Genomic DNA, 27,343 nt, shown 5'->3' with positions numbered 1-27,343 from the left:
TATTACTAAAGCAAATACAATCAGTTGAAAGTGTATACATTAACACATTATACATCGCGTTTTTCTCAAATTGCATCCCATTTGGCGCGACATCCACTGTTTACACTCTGTACCACGTGGACCCCCTCTCAGCGCACTTCCTTAGCAACGTATATCTGAACCAGGAAGTGCTTCTCACAGCTACTGCTAAGTGGCTGTGCATGCAAAACTACAGCGACAACTGACAATAAAGTTCATCTGTTTCACATTTAGTGCTTCTGGAGATACGAATGAGCCTTAGACACGAACCGGAATGAAGCTGCTGATGCAATTTCACTGCTGACGGTCGATCAATGTAAGTTGTTGTTGTTTTATTTGCTCTACTTGCGATCTTCTAGCTAACAAGCTAGCCTACCACTGCTAGCCTGGCATGTAGGGCATGTAATAACTTTTATCTGCGTCGAACACAATGAATCATAGTCACTTCAGAATCAACCTCGAAGTCCTGACAGATTTCCTTTACAAATTTGTTTATTTGCATGGACGTAGGCTACATTTTGAGTGACTAAAACGTGTTATATGTCTGTGGTTATTGCATGTAGATTTAACAACCCGTACATTCATTATCACAAAACGATCACAAAGGTTAAGATGAACTAATACATGTTATTTTTGCAGATGTGTCAAATGTCTTCCCTGGCTTTGAAGGATGGGCCATGATAGGCTTTTCAAGTAATGTGGGTGTTATGGCAAGTCTAACAATCTCTGAAGAACAGCAGGAACCTTTTGTTTTGTCCAGTTCATGGCCCCAAAGCCAGGAGTCAAACAAGAAGTGGAAAGGTTTTGGTGGATTTGTTTTGGTTCATGCAGGTGAGTGGCCGGCTCACTATAAAAAATAATGATTGTAAGTCATACTTAACACCTGAAGTAACAATGCCATTTGCTTTTAGGAGCAGGTTATCATTCAGAATCTAAAGCCAAAGAATACAAGCATGTGTGCAAAAGAGCTTGTCAACGGGTGAATACACTCTTAAATCTATTAAACTTGCCCAGTCTATCTATTAAACTTGAGTCATGGAAATGATGCCACTGTACTCGTACATTGTGTTCCTGTCTTTCAGGCTGTCGATCAGCTCAAATCTGGTGCCCTGGCAGTGGAAGCTGTCGCTGCAGCCTTGGTTGAACTTGAGGTTGTCTTTCACTTTTATTTGTTCCACTTATGTCAGCTGAGAAAATATAATGATGCACTCGGCATCTGTTGCATGGATTTGTTTAATAACTTTAGGTAACACCCTGTCAATTTGTTTATTGCTGTTCGACTATGTAGTTGAATGATGTCAGTTTTAACCTCCTCAGGGTAAGGTTTGGTTCTGGTGAATTGTTAAAACAGGGAAACAGATCGTAGAAACGTCATATTAAACACTACACCAGATTTTTTTTAATCTTCAATTTATTCCAGACATTTTTAAACTACGTAGAATCTAAATCAAGACTTAATTCATACTTTTTCTGATTTTCTTGTAGGACTCTCCCTTTACAAATGCAGGCATGGGCTCCAATTTGAACTTATCGGGGGAAATTGAATGCGATGCAAGTATCATGGATGGAAAGTCGTTACATTATGGTGCTGTGGGTGCAATTAGTGGTAAGTATTTCGGTTCAGAACTTTAAGAATGTACTGTATAAAGACATGTTGTGGAGATAAATCCCTTATACAGCTGGCATTACATTATTATGATATCTAGCCTCTTGCATGTTCCAAATTTGAATGTTTTGTCTTGTATGCTTTGGACCTTTGCAGAATATAACCTGTAAATCACTATCACTATATAATTAAACCTTTTCCTTAGGTATTAAGAACCCAATCTTTGTTGCCAACCGCCTACTAACTGAGGCTCAGAAAGGGAAGCTCTCCGCTGGCAGAATACCTCCCTGGTAGTTATGACTATTTGAATCCTTATGGTGACATAGAGCAGGGGTTTCAATGAGCTGTGTTAGTTTTTTAGTGGGACAAGGAGCACAAGACTGGGCTGTTAGCCACGGAATACCACCTTGTCCCTCCGAGAAAATGACCACCAGTGAGTAGATATGATTTTCACACGCTGCACAACTTTTAATAATCACACAGTATGGGATTACACTCATTGGGATGTCGATGTAAAAGTAAATTGTGGCTTAATTTTAAACATGCATGAGGTTTCACGTGGGTTGATGTCAGTCTAGGGTAAGAGATGATTTTTAGGGCTGGAAATCTCAGTGTCCCTCATGATTCGCTGCAATACACAATACATGGCTCACAATTCGATGATATTGCAATAATTGATATATTGTGCATGACATGATATTCTGCACTTTTTTAAGAAGCAAATACGTTTTAACAAAATATTCTTAAACCACTACTTGCAAAAACGTAATATGAAATACACCAATTGTAATCATCAAGCAGTAAATATGTCAAATATGTTCATAAGCAAGCTTCATTTATCTAAACAAGCAACATTGTTACCAAACAGTTTTGCAAAATATATATACTAAAAATACTCATGGTGATATATCAATACAGCAGCTCACAATATTCATACTTTAACACCAAATGCAGTATTAAAAAAACAACATACGAAAATGACCATCTTGGTCTGAAATGTTCATTCTGTGTTATTTACTTGAATCACTGCTTATCTCAATTCATCTCTTTTATAAAACTGGTTGCGAAGGTGAAATGTCTTCTGTTACACGCAGTGTTCAGTTTGTCTGCTTATAAGAGGAACAAGCGGAAGATGGAGCTGGCAGAGAAAATGGACATGGGGCATAATCAGGCCAAGAGAAGACGACAATCAAGTGGAAACGTGAGTATTAAAAATCAGGCGAGTTACAGTGTCCCGGTTAAAAGGCTTTCTGCTACAACTAAGACATCAAGATATGTTCCGCCAGTTATGATCTCACATTCTTCAAGTGTCATTAAGGGGAAATGCTATTGCAGGTTGCTTAGATAGTTTCCAAGAAATGATTCAAGCGTTGACAAGAGTTGGTGTTCGGTTTCAGTGCCCTAAGCAGCACATATGTGAAGGCCACAACGCTGAGTTAGAAGCAGCTGAAAGCAAGACCAATTTGTTCTCGGTTCAAAAGAGCCAGAGAGCTACTATTTAGTCGAATGAAATGAGATAACATTGAATTTATTAATGTAACATGTTTTACAAAATGTAGTCTTAGACTTTTTTAAGAGTCTAAATCAAACTATTATGATTGCACCATACTGTATTAAAATGCATTGTACATTTGTAGGAAAGGACTAGTTATTTGCTCATCTAATATTTTCATTTCTATTCTTCTTATATTTTGACAGTATTGGAATAATATGCCAATTATTATGCAAAACTGTGTGTGGTTTGGTCACAACCTCCTTCGGTTCCCTTTAAAGTTCACGCATCTCAGACCATTCTTTTTCCCAACTCCTTAAGACTTGCTGGTTTTAACTAAAGCTTAAGTGTAGCAAGTCTGTTTCCAATTTCAATACAAATAGACCTTGTTCTGCCTCTGTCTTGTGCCAAGCAATAAAATCGGCTCATTCCTGTGGAGTAATATAGACACCTGTCTCCTAGTTTAGTATGCTTACGGACACTTTTGAAGACCCTTAAGCTTTATTCTTTAATATAGATATTCTCTCCACAATTAGGACGTTGATAAGAATTGACAAGAGGTTATTGGCGCCGTTTGAAAAGGCTGGCTCTGTTTCTTTTTGGCTTCAAACGCTGGAGACAACGCTGATTTGGGTAGAAAGAAAGAAATGAAAGAGACTGTTGCTGTTTTTGCTCTGCCTTATTAGTGTAGGTTCATTGATGTGCTCTGGCTTTCATAGGAGTTTGGTTCTGATCACGTATCACCATGACAATTTGCACATTTACCCCGAAGAAGTCTTTTCTTTGGCAGCCCGAGTCATGAAGGCTGAGACGGGTGGCTTCCAAAATAAACTGAAATTAGGGAACGAAAACAAATGTTTCTAAATGATTAATAATAATGTCTTGCAAATTTTGTCAAACTGTTTTATTTATTATTATTATTTTTATGATGCTTTTATTACAGTCACAAGTCACACCAAAAATCAAGTCATCGTTGATAAAGGTTTTACGGCTTTGTTTTGTTTGTCTAATTTGTTAGCTTACTTTCTTTCAGGGATTTCAGATTATTAAAGTGTTACTATTATTGTGCAAAGAAAGAGCACTTTAGAAAGAGCAATTTAACCATTATTCACAGTTATTCAGTGTGGAACTGTGAAATCCTTAATTTTCTTTAATTACTGTTGTCTAAAACATTACTCTCCTAGTGTGGGATCAGCTTTACAAAATCAAATCTTCTAAAAGATTAAATTAAAGTGCGTATGACAGAATTGTTTGATTTTCAAATTTGTATTTATTTGGTGTTTTGATACCTGTTGTAGCTATTTGTGTAGAAAAGATTAAAGATCTGTAGAAAATTGCAGGAAGTGACATCACACTAGGGACACTCATTGTCAAGGTTATGCATAATTTACACACACATTTTTTCCCCCTCTAAACATTTATTCAACAAAATGTATTTTTTCTCATATCTTTTTATTGATCAAATAAAAAGGTGACATTGGATATGAAAAAATATTTTTTGCAAAGTTTTTGCATTTTTGTTCAGTGAATAGTCCAACCTGTCATGGGAACTTTAATTTACTGTGACATAAAAGTTGAGATGAAAAAGCACTGACTTATTTTTTCTTATTTCTCACTGTTACACTTTTAAGAATTATCTTGATGGCTCTACTTTCATTTGATATTGTTACAATTACTGTGCGGCAGGAAAATGGATCCCAGTGCCTTGACACAGTGGGAGCTGTAGTAGTGGATCTTGAAGGTAATGTTGCTGCTGCAGTGTCCAGCGGAGGACTGGCCATGAAACACCCCGGCAGAGTGGGACAGGTAGTTAAATATTTGTTTTTATTTTAATTTCATTTTATTTTATTTTACTTAAAGGTGGAATGGACGATTTTTTTCAGCAATTTTTTTATCATATTTCCTCGTGGCGTGGATTAATAATTTGTCCTGCCACGTATCAATCATAATACGCACCTATCGCTCACCTGCAGCGGTTCGTCCCCACGTTTCCGCGTGCCTAAGCGCAAGGACCTATCATAATATAGTTCCCTCAGTGTACGGGGCAAAATGAAGACGGAGAAAGACAGTTCGAGCTGACGCAGAAGTGGACAGAAATCTACGGGAGACGAGAGATGTGATGCGCTCCGTTGCGCTAATAAACAAACGCACGTGTGTGTTGTATCAGTCCGCACGGGGGAGTGCACATGTGCACTTCCGCCTGCGTTCTCAAATCGCCGAAAAATCGTCCATTGCGCCTTTAATTTTACTTACTTTAATTTAATTTCATAATACAATACCAATGTTTTTATTGAAGAATACTGAAAAAGCAAAGCAAATTGTAATGCTTATTTCTACACATTTCTACATCTTTCACACCTCAGGCAGCTCATTATGGATGTGGATGCTGGGCTGAAAATGCAAACGACATGATTTCCTATTCAACAGCAGTGAGCACTTCTGGTAAATATCTACCTATAATATCTATAAGATAATATCTATCTTTTTGTTGTTGTTATATTTATTTGAGATTACGATCAACACAAAACTGACAAGACATATCTGTGTCTGGATTGGTAAACGGTATGAATATTAAATCTGCACTGTGTGACTTTTCTGGTGGAGAGTTTGCCACCCGCTTGTCTCAATGTTGTTTATTTGTCTAGAGCAGGCATGACCAAACTACGGCCCGGGGGCCAAATGAGGCCCGCAGACCAATTCTTGTTGGTCCAAGCAACAAAAAGTAGCACATTTTACTGTAAAATTGGGGAAGAAATCAAGCATTTTGATGTTATACCTACCTGGTATTAATGTTCCAAGTCTTATTAAAAGTGTGGAGGTTCATCGAAACAATGTGTAATGCAAAATTCAACATTGCCGTGTTGTTTGTGGCCCTTTGCTCCGTATAAATTTCAAAATGCAGCCCTCGGTGAAAAAAGTTTGGACACCCCTGGTCTATAGTGTTCAGCAATATAGCATTAAACTTATCTCGTATTTATTGAATTGCAAAAATACTTTAAAACACTCAACACGTCTCAGATAGATGAGTTTAATGTCATACTGTGTAACAATCCTGGCAAAGCAACACCATCTCCATGGCGACAAGCAGGTGGCATACCCTCACCCAGAAATGTACAGTCTTGTTATAAAGTTGTCCTATAAATATGGGCTCTTCTTCCACAGTGCGAAGTGTTTACTCTTGGCTTTAGCGATGGTGTTGACAAGTTACAAAAACAGATTTGATGCGTATTGTTTTGCGTCAGTGAGCGGCGCTTCAAAAAGCCTGATAATACTTTCCGATGACCTCTGAGCGCTCCTGTCGACTGATTCTCCTCTGTCATTTCCTTGGCTGATTGAGTCATCATACGCTGCTCTTTGTTGCTCAGCTGCGTGCCAGGTGCCGTGCAATGCTCCTTGGATTTGCAACATAGTTTGACACTTGATATATATCCAACAGGAGGAATCAGGAACTCCAATGCTGCATAGGTTTGAGTGAGATGTGAAAATGCATTAGTTATGTTTTGTATTATTTGAGAATTGCTCAAACATAAAGTAATTCATTATTTGATTGGATGTTCTAGATAATAGTATTGGTCAGGTTTTGGGACACTGCAGACACTCTTTGGGACACTGAGATATACAGTACGGTAACTTTTGGTTGATGCCTCAGTTTATTTAACCCCGACTACAGTTTGAGTCCTCATGTGGGCACTTTACTTTGCATACTTATGGAGAAAGTAGAGTATCTGCTGCAGTTGCCTTTGATTTGTTTTTGATCCTTTTAGTTGTTGAATGATTGTATACAAAATTAGGGCTGCAAATAACGATTATTTACTCTTTCGATTCATTGATTACTTGTTTAGAATGCAAAATGCCTGTAAATATCAGCTTTTTACAAACGTTGTCTCAGAATATAAGTTGAATGTTGACCTTCCCATTTTGGGGTAATTCCTGCTCCGTCATAAAACATATTCTCTCAGCACATAGCAGGTTTTGGAGTCTTATTTTTTTATTTATTCAATGGACCTGTTTCAGCCCTAACAGCAATGCATCTGTCTTATTTTAGATATGTTCTATTTACTGGGCATTGCGTATACACTAAATATGATCTTGTGCTGTATTTATTTATTTTTTACATTGCCTAAGTCCATACAGTGGGCGGCAGTTCTAAAACTACCATTTTAACTACAGCCAGTTGCAGTTCAGTCTGTTGTGGGCGCGATCAAAAGCCCTGCAGAAAACCAGAGGCCAGAGTGCCCACCTACCGTACTCACCCCAGCCAGTACTCATTTACCACTATTAAAGACTATTGTGTTTTTTTACTGCATCGTGTGGCTTGCCTACTACAAAAGATATGATCTAAAGGAATTGGGGCAAAAACTCCAAGCTATAAGACTAATAATTGTACTATACAGTAAAGTGAATTTGAATTTGCCAGTATAACCCAAGGCACTGTCTGCATAGCCTCTTAACTTGAGCAGACACAGACTTTTACAAAGCTGTCTTATTTTTAGAGACAGTCAAGATTTAAACGCGTAAAAAAATAAAAAAAAGAGGATTGTGATTCAAGACAGATCTGAAAGGCATTGAAAGGTTACATTATATTTGGCTCCACTCAGGGCCGTGGAGACATTTGTGTGGAACATCGCTTCTGGGCAACATTTTAAACCCTTTTGAAGTGGATGTGTAGTCGAACGCATCACGGGGCAGATGGGCCGATTCAGTTCGACGTTCTGGGGTCGTGACGTGTATCAAGAGCATTTTGATTCCAGCGTTTATGTGATCACGAGTAATCAGCGCAATGTTAGTACTTGATAGCTTCATAGGAAATGGTTATTAGATGTAAACAGATATGAGGCTTGCACTGATGACATTTACTGCAGCCGTTGTATCATATCTGTGTCTATTAAGAGCTTAAATGCTTTGAGCAGAGCAAATTTGTGCATTTTGATACTGAGGTGTAAGAAGTTCACACGAGGGATCATATTTGCTCCCCTATGATTATCATCTTACAACCAGATACAGCAAAAATATTGCCCATATTGAACACTGAATTGCAGACTTATATTCATATATTTGTATCAGTGCAAGCAAACCAATAATGAATGTAGTGTTTTTTAAGATATTTAAATTGAAACGATGGCACTACATGATTCGTCACTGGAATATTGATAGCCTTTCCACAATATTGTAATCAGGATTTGTATTGCGAGAAATAAATATTGTACTGTCACTTTGGTAGATATTTAAATAAAGGGTTGTCAGAAAAATCAATGCCCTGTAATTGATGCTAAAAGTAGTATTGGAACAAGATTAGAAACGGGTCTCGATACAGAAAAAAGAAAATCACATTTCCCTGAATAGTTTTAGAATGGTTTTGAGCTTTATTACAACTACAAGACCACATCGAAGTATTATACAGACTATTACTGTTGAAAGTAACATCCTATTGCAGAAAAAAGTGCTAGATAATTTTATTATTGTGGTATTAAATTCTTTATCAAATCTATGGCTGCAAGGATTGATCGACGATTAATTCTAACAAGTCGACTATAAAAAAATATTGTAGTAATCATTATCTGGACTCTACAGACTCTAAAACACATCCAAAAAGACCTTTTTATAATGGACTGCAGAAAAAATGTCAAAAATAATTTATAACAATCTTGCTTTTGCTTCTGTCAGCATATTTCAACCTCTATTTGGTTGATTTGAAGATTCTTAATGGAACAATAAAAGATATCTATATAAAATTGCAATCAGTGACATAAATTGGCAGTGTTTTTGTAAATATAACATAGAAGATATGCCCAAAACAGAATGCATTCACTTTAATACATCTATGAGTCTAATATATCAAAGTCTATGTCAATATCATTTGTCATTCCTTCACTCCACGAGATGTGGCGTGGATGTTTAGCCTGCACATTTTTGCACCATATAATGTCTTCCTATATTGTGGCTGTGCCTTTGATGTGCGCCTCACAACGGGACGGAGCGCATAATGTGTGTTCCAGTGCGACACCTGTTTTTAATTTCCCAACATGAAAGGCATTCCCATCAAACGCTACAGAACAACAATAATTTTTATTCTGACACGCGGTGCACTGTACTCTCCTCACCCTGTTGTGTCGGCCTCTTTTCCGCCTCAGCCCTTTAACTACGGCCCTTTCATTGGGGACTGTTTATTAGTAATGTACAGCTCATGCGGGGCGTCAGTTTCATGAGCTCTGGCAGCTCGCGTCCGGTTTGTGCTTCGTTTTGCAGTGAGTGACGGAGCGGCCAATAAATGTCAAAAGTTATCTCCCCCCTAACTGTCTATCTAGTTGCAAATTAATTATCTGACGAATGTTGTGCTAATGATGGGTTTTCTGTTTTTTGTTTATTTTTAAATCAAGATTCCCAGTCGAAGGAGAATACATGTTTGAGAAAAGGTTGAAATTTAGCTGTTAAACAAATGCAAGAATCACCTTTTTGGACATGTTTGTAGAGGTTTAAACTATGTGGGACTATATGACCCAAGGGAAATGCCGCGGTCCCTGAAACTGCGCGGCAATTTGACCGTGCCGCGGCTCTTCAGCCACGGCCTTATTTATTTTCACACTTGCAACCGGATTTCATACTCCAGTGCAACTTATATGTTTTTTTCTTCTCTATTATGCATTTTTTGGCTGGTGCGACATATACTCAGGTGCAACTTATAGTCCAGAATATCCGGTATCTTGATATTCGTTTTCGCTTTATCTCAGTACTGACATTCAGTTTAACATCTGAAAAGTGCTAAAATGTGTCGCAGAAAACATGAATGGACCGTAAACGTAACCACAAAATTACAGAAATATCATTTTATACCTTTGTTTGGGAGTTGACACTAGATGTTTTTGTGTGGTCATTTTTAATAGTTTTAAAGAAGCTGAATAAAGCAACATTAGTTAAAGGTATTATAAAGATATTAAATGAACATAAATCGTGAAAAAAACAAAATGAGGCACTAGAAAAACATGGTATGAACTTTTCGGATAGGCATATTATTTTGCATTATATTCTGACAATATTTTCACAATGCATCAGTAATGTGCTAAAATGTCTTGGTTGAGGTTCAAGTATTGCACAAAATGTGACTGGACTAAACAATGAACCACAAAAGGGCAAAAATGTCACTTTATACCTTAGTTTGGGAGTTAACACTAGACATTTTTGTCTGTTTTTTTATCATTTTAATAGTTTTAATCCATATTCTAATACCAATTGCAATATTATTAATTTTAATTTCTTTCTTTCTCTCTCTTTCACTCTCTCTACGCCCAATCCTTAATTTTGACTGATTTCATCTGGTTTACACAACAAGTCTTTCCTCCTACAACTGTCAGCCATCACATACACCGTCACACTAAAGCCCTTTTTTATAAGCACTTTTATTGAATTACTGCCCGCTTTGCCGCCGGTGTGACCGAGCTGCAATGACTTCCAATTCCCCAAGTGCTTTATGGTAAACAAAGTACACAAGCCAAAGTACCTGGCCAAAAGCTCTGTTCTCGTTTAACAAGAACGAGAAATTACTGCAGGCATCTGGTCTCCACGGTAACTGACTTGCATTTGAGTTTTGTTGTAGTTACCTGACGTTTTATGGGCCCTTCGTTCGTGTTTACAGAAACAACACGGCCATTTTCTGGTGTCTTTATGGGCTTAGAGAGAAGCCGGGGCCAGATGTGTTTGTGATCACTCCTGGAATTGTCAGCTCGCCTTTGTGCAGAACGCCCCACGCCGCCTCCTACACATGTTATACCAACGTTCTTATGCGTACAGCCAGGATTTTTCATGCACACTGAATGGGTTGGATACGCAGGTCTCAAGCTGTGGTGCAGGGGCCACTGTTTGAATGCTCTTTTTTCTACACTGTACTTTGTGATCTGAATACGTATACATTTCTAGGCTTGAGTTATATTTACTTTTATTTCCCTGTCAATATTGTTGCATTAATCTCCGTTATTGTCCTTTTTTACTTTCATTTTTGGCTGTTTTATTGGCTGTAATAAATAGATTAATATTGATTTCATTAAAAAAAATAGCTTAAAATTTGTATTTAAACAGCATTAGTAATTGATAGCGTGCATGTATTATCTATAGGATGCTGCTTTGAGTATTTCAGTAACTGTGAGAAAACATTGAAGAGATGCTTTGTACCAGACTAAAGCTCTCAGAACTCATTTCCATCTGCAGCTCATGAGATAAAAACAAATACTGTTCATAGAAAGGACAAACAGCATTAATCAGTGCAATGCAAATTTCTGTTGATGTAAAGAAGATTCTCATTTGAATCCACACACTCGCTCGCTTCATGGAGTAAACACAAAGTGCACAGAGGTTTCTGTTTCTAATTCCCACAGCAGCTGGTAATCTGGACAGAGAAGACAGAAACATACTTTGTGCTGTAACGATTACCCTTGAGCAAGGCGTTTGTGCTTTATCTTCAAAACTAAAGTTAAGGTACACAAGAATAAAAGTGTGTTAGAAATCTATCTACTATGATTTATGTATAGCTATTGTAAGATTTCCATTGTATGATTTAATTATAAGATAATAACTGTAACAAGCATCAAAGGATCACCAGTAACAATGTGTGCCCACAATGACCTCAAAAGTGTGATTAATGCCACATTATTCTAATATTTGCAAAAGATATTTTCAAATGAAATCTGGAATCTTTTAGACAGACTTTTAGACAGTAAACTGGATCCATACCAAAAAGAAATGTTCCTTTTCTCATTTGTAAACTCAACATCTTAACGTTTTCTTAGTTTACTGCAAATTCAGCTTCCAAATTTTTATGATATCTATACGGTATCTTCAGGTAAAGTTTGTGTAAAATGCGAGATGCCAAATTTATGACACAAAATAATTACAAATCCTTCATGGTGACTTGATTGTACACTTGAAGAATAGGCATACAACAGTATCTTTTGTTGTCTTGCATGTCTAGAGTTACCTATTGTCTGCCTCTTTTGCCAGGTTGCGGGGAGCATCTGATTCGCACCATGCTGGCACGGGAATGCTCCTCCGCCATGCAGTCAGAAGATGCCCACCAAGCACTGCTGGAAGCTATGCAAAACAAATTCATCAGTGAGTCATTCTTTTGCACCGGAGTCTTTTCCATGTACACAAAGCTTTGTCAGCCAAGAATGTGTTTGTGAGGAGCCGTGATACATGGGGGAAACTACACCAACAGACATTTGTAGCATGAGAAGTGAAGGAATTAAAGTAACAAGTGGAAAGTAAAGTCATGCATGAAATGTGCGGCCGTAATTGGACAGGAAATGTTCCAGACGCAAGAGTAAATGCGTTTTGTTGGTATATTTATATTTATATTTATGTTTTGTTGCTCATAGAAATAATGTGTTTTTGTCTCACAATTTTATAGTCATCTACAAATAATTCATCCAATTAATTACAATGTTATGAAAAATGTCAACAAACTCCTTGGTAAATATTTAGCTAAACCTTCTAAATGACATATTGACTTATCTATAGGACATTTTTTTCAGCAATTAAATGTCCCAGACACTGCAGCTGAGACTCAAAATATAGAAGATTTTCACATTTTCTTTGTGGTTGCTTTGAGAGACACTTTTAAACTGTGAATGACCACTGCAGCTCAGAGCGGAGCAACATGTGGTGGACGGGGCCTCTCTCTGGCCTGCTTTAGAAGTCTGGACCCCTTTTTTTTTTTTTTACATGGCCATATGTAACAGCGAGACGTTCAGATGTGCAGGATAAAGTCAATTTAAACTTAATTCTTCTGATGTCTCCTTTCTAGACACACGTAAAGCAAAGTTAAACAAAGCTCATAAATCCTGCTTCAGTTGGATCGGCAGTGAGCGACTGTGAGTCTATGATCTCCCCTGGTCTTATATGGAACTCGCATGTGTGCTAATATTAAGCCGTCTTAAATCATAAACATTCAAACTGCAGTGTGTTTCATATATGCGGATCATTTTGAAATCCGTATCAAAACAATGAGAAACGTGAAAGTTGGATACATGCAAGGAATTATAATATTATTCACCTGTAATTCATTATTCAGTGGTCAGCAAATTTTAAACGCTTTGTCAATGACACTTAAAAATTGTGAACTTAAGCCCAATAAAGTACTGAAATACTAAAATATTTCTGTTCAATTCTGTTTCACAAAAACATGTTTAAAATGTCTTGTTGTTTTCTTAAACCTTCTTTTATAGAGTGAAGCGAATATGATGATGTTGAACAAAGATCATTGTTAATTATGTGTTGAGTATAAACGATAACAAACAAACATTACAATACTTAAAATACCACCAAATGAGGCTGGTTTTCTCCTGCTCGGTGCTTTGTCTCGGCATCGTCTTTTTAACCCAGACCTTGTTATGTTTTACTGCCCACAGCCATCACAGGCCGTGCCATTCTCAGTGTATTTATGTATATGACACCTCATTCAAATCCACCACTCTATGGTTCATTGCAAGTACATTTCATTAAAAAGACTCGCTGAAATTCATAAAATTGCCATTTAAATGATCGGAGTTGAGCTTTTTGCACATAAAAAATATATCTTTGTTTTGTCTGTGCTTGGATATTTTTATGCCGGGCTGGATGGACCTTTCTGAATAGAGGATATTCATGGTGTTTTGTGTGCAGGCTCACCCTTCCTGGCCAGTGAGGACCGAGTTTTGGGTGGAGTGATCGTCCTGCGGTGCTGCAGATGTGTGGAAGCTGAGCCATCTCCAAACATTCAGGGTTTACTGGGTACGACATGAAATATTACATGGTCTGACACACAACAACGCAAAAAGTGTTGACAATTAGTCCTTCAGCTCTACATTAACGTTGAGAAATGTGAAGCTGTACGTCAAGACACGACTTCAAGGATTTAAGTTTTTAAGTTTTTCAAGTAATGATTTTTTTATTTTATTGCTGTTTTGCGTTATCAATGTACAATTCAATTAAAAGTATGTGGTACATTTGAAAGCACGACATTTCTGCATTTAAGACCAGAAATGTACATATTATAAAGATTCTTTGTTCTTTTCATAAAATGTTACATTTACGTGGATGTTGTTAGATGGCAGACAAATGCCATATAAATAGATAATACTTAATAGCAATAGATAAATAACCTTGATAACATTGTTAAGTCTAGTAGGGCTGGACAATATGGTAAAAAAATCATGTTTTACACATTTTAATTGATGAAGATTTTCTATTTGATATTATTGTAAACAGATTAAACAAATGCAAGCAATATTAACTGAATAACTGGCATTTTGCACAAAAAAACGTAACATTTATTGCGCCAAAGTCTGAAATGTTTAAATAACATGCGATTCCTGACAGGATTGGCTGTTGACCTCTCAATGGAACTCTAATCAATTAAAATCGACTTAACTGCCAGCCCTACTAGACACTGATGTCAAAAGGTTCATCAGTTGTCCCAGTGGCAGAATCCTCAGCAGGCCGCACATACATTTAGTAAATATTTTGACTTTCTCAGGGGGGCAAGTTGATGCTTTGCCTGGCGGGTGGTCTACTTTTTAACCTACACAATCGGGCTCTGGTTTCGCACCCTTCATCTCCGATTTACACCGAGACCTCCCACTTTGGACTGAACCCTTAATCTCTGGACACTGCCCGCTGATTGTAACCGCGGATCTAGTTTCTCTACCTGCAGCTTCGAAGAATTCTCCAAAAGCTGCCATCCAGGAATTTGACCTGTCTTGCAGTTTGCCCTGACCACATCCTCCCGAGCCCTTTTCACTGATGACAATATGCATTCATTCACTTCTTTAACTTATTCTGCTCACGGTTTGTTGATAATGAAGCCCATCACTGCTTTAGATCGTATATTTTTCAGACACTGCACCGCGGACAGTGACACACCACCAATCCGTTCTCATATTCATTCAGTAGAACATTTCAGGGTCACCGATCCAACTTAAAATGTACATATTACTTTATGTATTGTGGATTTCTTACTTTTTGTTTGGTTTTCACAGTGGAGTTTCTTTGGAGTCACACCACGGAAAGCATGTGTGTTGGATACATGTCGGCTCAAGACAGCAAAGCAAAGGTATGAAAACTGCAAATATTGAGATTTGCGATAGAATAGAGCACTTCAGCTTGTATTTGTGTCACACTGATGGTTATCCACTTTCTAGAATGTACTACAGTTTTGTTGTTTTGTTTAGTAGCGCAACGGATCGCATCGCTCGTCTCCCGTAGATTTCTGTCCACTTCTGCGTCAGCTCGAACTGTCTCAGTCTTCATTTTGCCCTGTACACTGAGGGAACTATATTATGATAGATCCATGCGCTTAGGCACGCGGAAACGTGGGGACGAGCCTGACGCGGCTGCAGGTGAGCGGTAGGTGCGTTTTATGATTGATACGTGGCAGGATTTATCCACGCCACGAGGAAATATGATAAAAAAATTGCTGAAAAAAATTGTCCATACCACCTTTAACTATGGACTTCTGACTAAAAGCGTGAACAAAACACCACCTTTTCAAACCGGCTCACTTCTCTTCTCCCTTGTCTTTCAAATGTCCGTAAATCACAAACTGAATGGGAGAATTCACAATTGCGTAGCATTTCTCAACAACAAATCTTTCATTATCCATTTTAGGCAGAATGAGACTATAATGTAGTGAGATAATAGTGTCAATAGTGTTGACACCTTGCGCTAAAAATACTTAATTAGACGTTAGAACCATAATCAAGATGAGCGTGACTTCTTTTTTGTTTTGTTTTTTCGTTAAATTACAGAGTATTTTCTGAGGTTTATGCCTGGCCTTTTCATATTACAGTACATTATGTCCTTTACCTCCGAGTAGCATGAAGAGAGTCCACTGTTGTCCGAGCTGCTTCAGATTTCAAAGCCCCAGTCCGTCCCGCCTCTCGCTGCTCACCTGTCTCCCCCCTTCCTCTGCCTCGCTCTCTCCCGTTCCATCCCGTGCCTCTTTTCCCTTGCTCTGCCCGGCCCTTCCCTGTGCTACGATTTGGTCAACTTTACCCGGTGTCGTTCAGAGTGGGGATATCGGTATCGATTTGCATATTTGTCAGACGTGCTGTGTGGAGGAATGTGCCGTGCTCTCCTCTCTTTTTTCACACTTGTGCCAACTGTTGTGGAATATCTGCAAACAATCACCAAAAAATGGATGAAGGTGGATCTTTATTTACTCGTGCACAATAAATAACTACTGTCCCTAACAAAGGTTCCTGTCCCTACCCCATAACAATCACAGAGTAAGCCTTTTATAGGCGGTGACAAACATTTGACACGTGTGCACATAATCACAATCAAATCAGCTCCAAAAGAGAGACCAGACCCTCACGCCTGTGACGGTTCGAGCTATCTCTTCAGAGGTCAATCAGAGATGTTTTCCACACATAATCAGGTCCTGACGCATTAATTGGCCTGATCCTGGCTGATACAGAGGCGCCGGACAGTATAATCAGGAACCAACATTCTTATATCATCTGCACACAGGAAAACAACACAGATATTAATTTCGTGACATGTCATGGCCTAAAACAACATCGGAATGACATGACCTGACCCATCTTCTCCATTACACAACCCTTAGAGATAAACGCACAAGTCTGACTACACAGGAGTAACCAGACTCTGCTCCAGTTAAAGCTTGATTTCCCTTTTATTCTGTGGTTACTGTCTTACAATGAAATGACCAAAAACGGCCACTAATTATTTTTGTGATCTAGAGCTCATGGGCTTTCTGGAATATCAAAGATTACATTAAGATATTATTACATTGCCAAGAATGTTCCACAGTATGTCATTAAATCAATCTATCATGCATCTATTCAAATACAGCATTGCATTTTTACTGTGAGCGGGGTTGCCTCTCCACAGATCTCGCATGTAACTTGGTCTGGTGGCGTCACTCTCTCGTCTCCATGGAGATAGATGCGTAATGCCATACTGTGAAATACTCCAGGCAAAACAATAGGTCGCGTTTTCAGTGTTGCAGGTCAGAATTCTCAGGTAGAACTGAATAGAAGTCTGATTACAGATTCGTTGACCTGGTTTGTGGTTCATATCTCTGTAATTTCTGGACATTTCCACATGAAACCAAAATGTGCAAGTTCATTGTCTTCTCTGTCAGCAGGAATAAAAACTGACATATTATTGTCCACAATAGCCTCAGAAAGTGGTGCCAATATTCAACTCTAAAGATGTGATTGTAGTCAGTTGAAAGAACTATAAGCCGTAAGAGTAATATGGCAGGTTTGTGGAGACAATCCCAAACATATAGTGAAGTTTCAACATTTTTGGCTTTCACTTTTGGATATATCTAGTAAATCTCCCATTCTGTCAGTTACATAGGCCCTCGCCTGCCATCTGAGATTATCACATCCAATTTTAGAACGCAACCTATCTTTGAGGTCAAAATCGGTGTAATTATCATAGGGTCTTGGGTGTAGTTCAGCTGTAAGGACTAAACCATTTATTAATATAAGTGTGGACTAAAGCAAAATATAATCCATCAACATTTTAGTTTAGTTCAGTTTGACCCAATAAAATGAAAACAACAGAATGTTTCATTGTGATGAATCAAATACAATACAGAAAAGGCCGTTTTGTGATGTTCTCACTGAGCAATTTAAAGTATAATCTATCCATCTAGAAACAAGAAGAATCTGCAACACAAATAAATATACATATACAGTTTTTTTATACCTGAATAGTACTAGTGGTAGTACTAATAGTTTTGGCCATTGCTCTCAATCTGCATTGTTGACGACCTATCTGAAAGTGCACTTAATTAACTCGCAGTATCTATCATCTGGGCTCCGTGACTTCCATTACAGTGCAATGAAAACGGTTGAAGCATGTTAAGTCATAGCTGCTGTTAGCGGGATATCTTGGGGGACACGGTATCCACTTCCTCCTGGTGACACAGGGATATTGGAGACCGGAGCTTATGGCACAGCTGCTCGGCCAACCCTCACACGACTGAAACTCCAGCGCCCGGGCAGTCGTCCCGCGGCCCTCACCGCAACCTCGTTCTCCTGACATACACGTTTCATTTGGTCCCGCGGTGCCACAAAACAAAGCCTGTGTTTTTCAGTCCAGTCTGGTTAAGTTACACAGACACATGGCCTTTTTTTAAACTTTAAATTTGGCTCCAGCCTCAATCGCCTTTGTTTGTAGTGTCTTTGTTTAGAAGCTGCTGAACCGCAGAAAGTCAGATGGTCGCGTTGTTGTTGTTAAACTACCTGCTCCCGCTGTTTGTAGGACCAGACCAACTGAAAGTACAATGTTTCAAATACTGCTTGTCACGATTAGATTTGGATACTAAGGAAGACGCTTTACATGCTCCATCCCTATTTTGATACTGCAATGACAATTAAATGGTGTTCTTTTCTGTCATTTTTTAACATAACATAGCACTTTCTTATGTTAACCATGTTTTCTTTGTACTAAATCTGATAAAGCTTAAGATAATTCTAAAACTGTTCAGGAAAGGTCAAATTTTGTCCTGTTTGTGATTTATTTTTGTATCGATACTTTAATGCTTAAATGAGTTTCAATACCAGTTCAAGCATCTGATTTAGATACTTTTGACAACCCTAGTTTCAAATAAACATGCCTGTGTAAAATTAACTACAGGACCGCTTTTTATTGAATTTTGCCCCATGCTTCAAATGCCAGGAGCTGCAGTGAAGTGCCTGTGTAGCGGGAAAGCGAAACAAAACCCACCCAGACACTGTAAGAACATGCAAACTCCAGACAGACCGCCCCCATTTTGCTCGCGGAGTTGCACCTATAACCTTTCTAGCCATTGTGCAAACAAATAATCCTTAAGTTACCAGTTCTATTGCCTTAGAAGAATAAATGTTGACTTTAGGTGTTGCCTTAGCCATTCATCCTCTTTTGCTTTTCGTTTTGCTTTGTTTTGGGGACTTTTAACTCATTTAATCAAGCTTTGTACTGGCACCAAATACCTCTCTGTTGCTGTGTCGTTGTCCTGGACTCTACTTCTAAAGCCGCTTTACAAAATCAGCCTTACTTTATGTTAGGTTGTCAGGCTAATATATTATTTTTAGTTCAATGAATGTCTATTTGATTCTAACTTAGCCCCCAACTGGTGCTTTTGAAATACACCTGCTTCGAGTATCATCTTCTTAAGGCCCTTCTTTTTTAAATCTGCCCACATTAAAGTATACAGCTGCTCCTCCATAGACATTCCTCCCATTCTTGTAGCATCCCAGCGGGCGTTGCTAGCTGTCTAGTCGCAGTGAATCCTGACTTTTTGTGATAAGAACATGAAAGCACTAATACATAAAGGTATTCAGGACACGGGCCAAGCACCCTTTTAAGTGCAGCTAAGTCACATCCACTTTATTTTACGCTTTGTATCTTTTGACAGCTAAACAAATTCACGGCGTTAACATGGCGCTCAATCCAAATTGTGTCGTAACCAAAAGGCAGACACAGCACTGGCTGCTCCTCAGTGCTTTTTCCTCTTCAATCAGCGTAGTTTCTTGGAAAGTTGAATCGTGTATCCTGGTTCGTCTGACATTACGCTGTGAAATGGCCATAAAGCGCCGTGAGAGCATCTGTTTTTTGTCAAACGCCTCACCTGTGTTTGCACTGGATCTACCATCGGGACATCGAGCCAGGTTTTTGTCCAAAAAACACTATATTTTTGAGACAGTTCGATTATTGTTTTATTGCTTTGATGATTGGACAGAGGAAAGACAAAATGCAGGGTCTCTGGCAACTATCAGATGTTAATGTTGTATTATGTCTTATGACAAAGGAAACTTTATACAGTGATACCTTTATTTTCTTACGTTCACATTGTTTAATAGTTCAGATTCAGAAAACGCTATTTAACCCGGAGGGCTTGAAGGAGTTGTAGCTCCACAGCCGTGCATCCACAAACATATAAAAAAATATGAGATTTTGACAACGATTTTAGTGCATAAAGAATGGGTCACCTCTGTGTTTGCAGCTTAATAACGCAAGGTATAAAAGATGAAAAATCTGTTTGTTTTTGGCTTGAGGCACATTATAGCACCGCGCGGACAGCATCAAGGAGAAGTCGGTGGACAGGATGTGCTCTGCTTCGCTTATGAGTTGTTTGGCTTTCCCTGTCATTGTTTCCTCCAAAGTCCTTCTGCTGGACTCCAATGGTTTTGGGGCAAACTTTAACTCTGTTATTATGTTATGACCGCTTGTGTTTTCAAAAACAACCAAACCATTCCTCGGGTTACGTGAAAATAAAGTACTTGAGTCCAGTGTGTGAATAGCTTAATGAAATCCAACTTTTTTTCATGCAATAAAGAGGGGGAAAAGCATTGTAAAAGCAGCTCTTAGTGTCAAAATAAGACCGCTGTGTGCTGTCAGTATCTAATCAAAGACTGTTTTAACCGCGGCAAACCGGGAAGTAATGCTGGTACGCTTTTAGCATGCTAGTTGTTCAGATGCCCAAACTCCACTCCAGCCTCTGAAAGGTGTGAAACGCATTCATAAACTCATTAAATAATTGGAACGCTAATAATTTGCTAGGAAAGTGAGAAATAAGTTTGAATCAAAGTCAAACTATTTAAATAAACTAGTTTACGGACTTAAAAAATCTGGTACGGTGCCTTTTAACATTTAGGTTTACCTCTTTGAATTATAGATTTAACTGAGCTTCTAAAATTGTCACTATTATTAATATTTGTTTTTATTATGATTATATATTGTGACCTGAATAATCCTGGACTACATTACCACTATAAAAGCGACTCACATATGGCATGCAATTCGGGCCTTGTGGTCATTGTCTGCTTTGTGTATTATCCAAAAATGTCTTTTATTATGGTACGTTTTGCTTTTTATTACGCACGTTTCATGGGGAATAAATAGCATATGAGTGTCTTTGTTGCACTGGGGAGAAGAATGCAAAAAGCCACAATAGAAAACAGTGGAGTAGTCATGCTGCTATATTTATCATAAAGCTCTGGTCTATGGTGTTAATGCGGGGCTCTTTGCTCCTTGTTTCGCTCAAGAATGCTGTTTTTCTCCGTCCAATGATTGTTTTTCACATTGTGTTCAGACTTAAATGCAAATCTGACATGTGGCTGCGTTGAGAAAGAAAGCTGGCACACGCTAGAGTCTGGAAAAAGCATAAACGCCCCAGCCACATTTTCCTATTAGTTTCCACAAGACATGATTAATTCAGTGTTTTAATTTAGTTTGAAGCGTTTTAATTAATTTGTGAGGGCCAATTAAATAATTACTTTTAGCTGGGAGCAAGGTCAAGTCGTTTAATCTATCTGCCACCTGCTGCGTTGGGCACTTGCTGCAGAAAGATGGCTGCTTTTTGCACATTATACTACTTGATTCATAGTGTGTTTGTACTTGTAAATTCCGTAAGTGTAATTAAAAAATATGTATAATTTAAAATACATAATTTTTCTGTATTATTATAATAGTCATGACTGGATGAATACTGTAAGTTGGGAGCTTTAGGGCGGCACAATACTGTATATTGCAAATCGAAATCACAATTTGAGTTGGCATAATTATCAAATCGCAAAGGCTGCAATTATTTAGAGAATAACATTTCCTCTGCAAAGAACAAAACATTTTTAGAGAAAAATCTAGTTGTACTTGACTTCTCCAAACATGTTGTGAAATTCTTTGGATTCTTTTATTAGTTTAGCAGTTTATATTTCAGTCTTCTCTCAAATTAATTGATCCAAATAAAGCTTGTTTACAACTGTGTACGTTGGACAGAATTCTACTTTTCTTTTTTAACATACAGTATTTTCCGTACAATAGGGCGCACTAGATTACAAGGTCAATGAATGGTCTATTTTTTATAATTTTTCATATATAAAACGCACCGGACAATAAGGCGCATTAAGTGAAACAAAAACAGTCAGATAAGTTGGTCAGTTGAACTTTATTTATGCAGTATGCACGGAAAGTGGCCAGCTTTTCTTCGTAATCTTTTGGGACTTGCTGCAAGATATTAATTAATATATATGGCGCACTGGATTATAAGGCACACTGTGGTTTAAAGGCTTTTAAGTGCGCCTTATAGTCCAGAAAATATGTTGCATTAAAACAAACAGCAAATCTATTTTCAACTAGAAAAATCACAATTGAATTTAATGATCGCACTGCCCTTTTTGAAGATCAATTTGATTTTTAAGTTCTAAAACAGGATTACAGCAAAACATTTCTGTGTGCATTCCCCTTTGAGCTTATAGTTGCTGGGGAACAGATCTGCAAAACCTAATGGGAATGAGCAAACATAGGTGCCATGATCCATTTCGTTTTTTAAAATGAGAATAATATCCGTCTAGTATTGCATTTATTAGTCCAGTCTGTTGACGCCAGTGAAAAACCCAACGCAGACATCATGTGTTTCGTGTGTTGCGTTGAACAGAAGTACGCTCCGATATACTTGTCAGAAAGGATTTTCGTTCGTATCAAAGTCGTACAACATTATGGTCAAAGTTTACTCTGTGCGTTTAAGCTGGTAAGCATTTAGAACGACTACTTTCTGACATGTCCACATCAAAAGCTGGAGATTTAGCATGTCACCATTAGCTACAGTAATTACGGCTGTGGGACAGACCTTCACTTGAACAGTTTAAAGTCGCCCTGTCCCACAAGATGAAGGGCCATAGATGAACTCAGATGGGGGGTACAGAGTCATAATAGCCCCTTGAGAGTGCTACCATGTGTGAGTACCCCGTCTGGATGTTGTCTCGTTCTAGTGACAGATGCCCCGGAGCTGCCGCGGGTCAAAGTCCAGCCTCCAAAACTTCCAGAGAAGATGATGTTTTTGAGGCTGGGCCAGTGATGTCAAGTTCACAGCAACAACAAAGTGTCTCGCAATGGTTAAAACGACTTGAGTTTCAAATAGATTACATTTAGGGATGTCGAGATGATTTAGTTTATTTCATCATTCTTTAGGTGTCAATAAAATCATAATTTACAAAAGATAAGAATTTATGGTGATTTCAATAAAGTTATGCACTAAAAAAGTATGTCAAGTTCGTTTATGACTCAGTATGACTCAATATGACTCAATATTGTACCGTTTATTTTTTATATTATTGAGCATAATGATGTTGGGCATGCTTGGTTCGCAATAAAAAAACAAAAACAAATGCAATATAAATTACAATTTTACAAAAACCTTGACATGTTTTGTGACATTTCTGGCTGGTTCATTGCTCATTTAGCTTGAAATGACAAATAAATCTGCCATTGTCGCAATTTTCTATAACTAGAAAATAATTTGTATTGAAACAAGTAAAATAATCTAGGTAAATCAAGTAAATGTGTGGACATGTGTGGATAATAAAGGAATATCTTATTTTATCTTAATTGCCACTACATCTTAAATATTCAAAACTGAAATTGAGATTAAAATCCATAATCTAAGTAGTTCTATGGCTTATTGGCTGCAGTGTAAATACGGTGGTGTGGGCAACAGGAAAAGCACAAGCAGGAGCAGTGTTGGTTTCATGGATGAGAGGATGACAAGTGTTACTGGCACAGAGAGAGAGCAGGTCACCTTTGATCCCTCAGCTCCAGTCTTGTGCCTCCACAGCTGTGTTTGCTCCTCTCAGACACACTGCACGGCCTGTCCACTTTCTCTGCTTCCACTGTCCCTCAGCGGCTCGGACACTGCGCCCACTTAAACACTTAAACCTGCCAGTGACAAACAGACAGAATGCACAGAGTGTATATGGGAAGTATTGAAAGATAATATTGTTGTTTTTGTTTTTTTGTGTGGTTCTCATGGGGTATTATACAATTCAAAACTTTCTAAAATTAGTACTATAGAGATGATACAAAGCAACATTTTGGATTTAAGTAGAAGTGGGTTGTACTCAATTACATTTACTTGAGAAAACGTTTACCTAATATTTTTCACTTCTACTTGAGCAATGTATTTTACATAGTTGAGTAAAGGTTTTGATTCCTCTTCCCACTGTGAGTCTACACAAACTTTATGTTGACAATACTGTATTAAATGATTTGAATATTTGTGTTTCTTGCCTTATTTATGTTTTGTCCTCACTCATACTTTAAAGTCAAATTTAGAAATCACTTTTAAATGAGTAGTTACAGTACTCTTAGATGAATAACATTTGTGCCCATGGATGTAGGAATTTTAAGTTTATTTATTTATTATATTCCAAACATACTGCTGCTTAGTTACCGGGCAGCACTCTTTTAACTTCTTAAGTCTTATTTATTTGTCTGCACATCCATTTATGTAGTCCAAAGAGATTCAAACAGATGATGAATCCACCCCATTTTACACTGTAACCTTTTTATTATGTCAACCAGTGTTGTCATTTTTAAATCTTCTATCTTCTTTGACCCTTCTCGTTTGTCCTTGCAGACTCATATATCCCGCTTGCCTCCCGGGACTGTCCCCGGTCAGTCCCTCGCCATCGAAGGAGGCGTGTGTCGTCTCATGAACTCCTCAGACTGACCCACACCGGGCCTGGGCCACTCGGGCTCCTCCAGCAATACTCACCTGCCCCGCCTCCAAATCCCACTCCCACAGACCCCCCCCTTAACGTTCCACTCACATAATGAGCTTTAGCTATTACAACAGGTGTCCGGAAAGGGAAGGAGGGATGTTTGCTTACTTACTTATTTACTGACTTAACTTTGTAGTGCACTTAAAGAACTTCATTGTGTTCCAGCATGTTGCTCCGTGCCAGTTTCCGCCCTCTTCCCCAACCTCCCAAACCTTTCTCGGGACACCTGGATTAGACTTGATGCACCAATGCCTTGATGCACCCTATTTTACTCTTACTTAAACCCCGTTTGTGGCATTTTTTGTACATAAGCTATTATAATTATTTAGGAAAGCAGGGTAATCCATCGTGTTTGTTTATAGACCCTTCCAGGAGTGATGTGTTTCGATTAGAACGGTTTGCTTTTTGTCCTGAATAACATTATATTTAAGAAATGTTTATTACGAGATCGCCTTTCGCTAACTATGACAATCTACCCAAAACAGTACTACACGAAGTAATGTTTTCTAACGAGGCTTTGGTGTTACTTATGTGTGATCCAGCGGCCAAAAAAGGCTCACATCGGAAAAAAATAGCACGACCTTGCGGAATGATACCGGCTAATGAAACACAGCGTTAGAAGGGTCTATAAAAGTGAAATGATTTAACCTGTTACCATCCACCTATTTTCGCCCTGTGCACAATGGTTGGACATACCCAAATGGCATTGCTTATTAAAAGAGGATCTTATGTTCCACATGCAAGTGTGATGCATCATTAGAAAGCTTAGGCCTTCTAGTTTCTGCAGATGTGCACATGGACACTGTTAGGGCTTCAGAACTTGCACTACAGAGGCCCAAACATAAACAAAACATCCTTTTTTAGTCTCGCCTGAATATTGTTAATTTGTAATGGTCCTGAGCATGACATACTTCATTGTGTGCATATGCTGTTCACTGTACATGATGTTTATCTTGTTGACAACAACTGTGTACAGTTTCAGATCTCTAGGAACAGGCATTTTGGTGCTGTTGACCTTTTTGTATCAAAAAGTATATTCGGAACAAGTGATCCAAATATGTGCCAACTGTGCCAAACTGTTTTATTACAATTTTAGCACCTCTATGATCATAAAACATACATTTTGATGTTTTGTAGGCCACTAATAGCAATTATAACTGCTAAAAAAAAAATATGTGAAAATGTGTAAATATGAGTTTACCCATGAATTTCCCATATAGAGGTTAAAAAAAAATATATATATATATATTATTTTTATTTTATTTTTGTATTGGTATAATAATACATATATCTAACAATATGCACGTCCAAAAGGCTAATAAAATCAGAAAACGTTATGCGCAAAATCCTGCCGAGAAATCTGGCTCTTTACAGCCTTCCCTGAGCCTTACGCACGAGAATACAGAAGATTCTGTGTCAATGAGCCCTTTGTCCCGCCTCTCTTTCTAAAGCTATTTTCATTGGCTAGAATAATCTGTCAATCAATCTGAGCTACGTCATTCGCACGCGGCGCTGTTTAGATGTAAACAGACTAATACATGTGCGTCGCAAGCGGCGCATTTTTTTTTGCGGAGGCTGTAGCAAACAAACCCGTGGACAGAAAAATTCGTGGATGGTCTCATTCTGTAGGAAACAGTCTGAAGAAAAGAAGGATATCCAACATTATTTTATAGGTCAAACAAGTCATTTGTTATGGACGGAGAAATGCGCCGAACAAGCGCATTCTCGTCCGGCGAGAAACGAAGAAAAGTTTGTTTACTTGACAATATCTTGAAATCGGATAACTTCAGGAAAAATACAAGTGGATATTGTTTTTCAATGGTTCCTTACGGACAGACTGAGCACATGGATGTACAGAATTAAAGCCGTTTCGTCCGTCATAAACAGCAAACAGGTAGGACATGCGTTTGTAAAAGTTGAGACTTTCTCACAAACTATTGGCAATTGCTTCTTGGGGCATATTATTCAATGTAAATCAATGACATATTCGTTTTGTTGAGAAAATAAGCTTTAAAATGATGTATGGCTTGCTGGTATTGACCACGGAAATAAAAGTGATGATGTAAGAGAATATTTGAGATATAGAAAATGTTCGCCGGCGGACAGGTGGGTGGTAACAGGTTAATTAACTGCTTGTTACACCATGTTGAATGCTTGCTAGTCAATGTGAAGGGAAATCATGCATAATTGCCATATCACTTATTCAACACATTATATTGTTTATCAGATTGTAACAGAATCGTGATTGTTAAGTTTATCAGCAAAAAAACAAAAGGTCATAGACTTTGCCTCGCTCAAATAGTTTGTATTGTACTTTTTTTTGCATGCACATATCTACAATAAGCCAGATTTACTGTAAGCTATGCATATATGGAGTGAAACGTAGTGCTCAGGTAGCAGCTGCCAATCGCTGACTGTTAAAATCACCTGAATTTGTTATCAATTTTGTATAGTCGCGCTTTAAAAAGTTTTTACTAAATTTTATGTTCGAAATGCCCATGAAACAGTGCTGGTAAATTTTACTTGAAAGCTGTTATGGTGAAATTGATAATAGCAGTAGGAGTTGGTCTAAGCTACTCTTGAGCTTTTACTTGAAATGACAGCTAATATAACTAAGCTATTGTAATGGCACAGCTCTTAACCATGCTCACAAGGTCAATAAAACCTGTCTTGTAACAGTTCTCT

At 38.1% G+C, this 27,343-nt stretch overlaps 1 protein-coding gene across 1 annotated transcript; it reads left to right on the top strand.

Annotated features, from left to right (window-relative positions):
- The first annotated feature begins 143 nt into the window (after positions 1–143).
- tasp1 (taspase, threonine aspartase, 1) lies at positions 144–27,336 on the top strand. Its single transcript, XM_072436383.1, has 14 exons — positions 144–334; positions 658–849; positions 930–997; positions 1,101–1,169; positions 1,504–1,624; positions 1,830–1,914; positions 1,978–2,057; positions 2,719–2,825; positions 4,803–4,922; positions 5,480–5,558; positions 12,105–12,215; positions 13,767–13,874; positions 15,122–15,195; positions 24,514–27,336. The coding sequence occupies exons 2-14, from the start codon at positions 696–698 to the stop codon at positions 24,604–24,606; spliced, it is 1,269 nt and encodes a 422-aa protein (XP_072292484.1). The 5' UTR covers positions 144–334; positions 658–695; the 3' UTR covers positions 24,607–27,336.
- Positions 27,337–27,343: the final 7 nt, after the last annotated feature.

Source organism: Eucyclogobius newberryi, unplaced genomic scaffold (assembly GCF_026437365.1).
Source record: "Eucyclogobius newberryi isolate DKJ021-1_F unplaced genomic scaffold, fEucNew1.0.hap1 SCAF_8, whole genome shotgun sequence".
Taxonomy (NCBI): domain Eukaryota; kingdom Metazoa; phylum Chordata; class Actinopteri; order Gobiiformes; family Gobiidae; genus Eucyclogobius; species Eucyclogobius newberryi.
The sequence above is the reverse complement of the archived record's forward strand: the minus strand, read 5'-3'. Positions and strand labels throughout refer to the sequence as shown.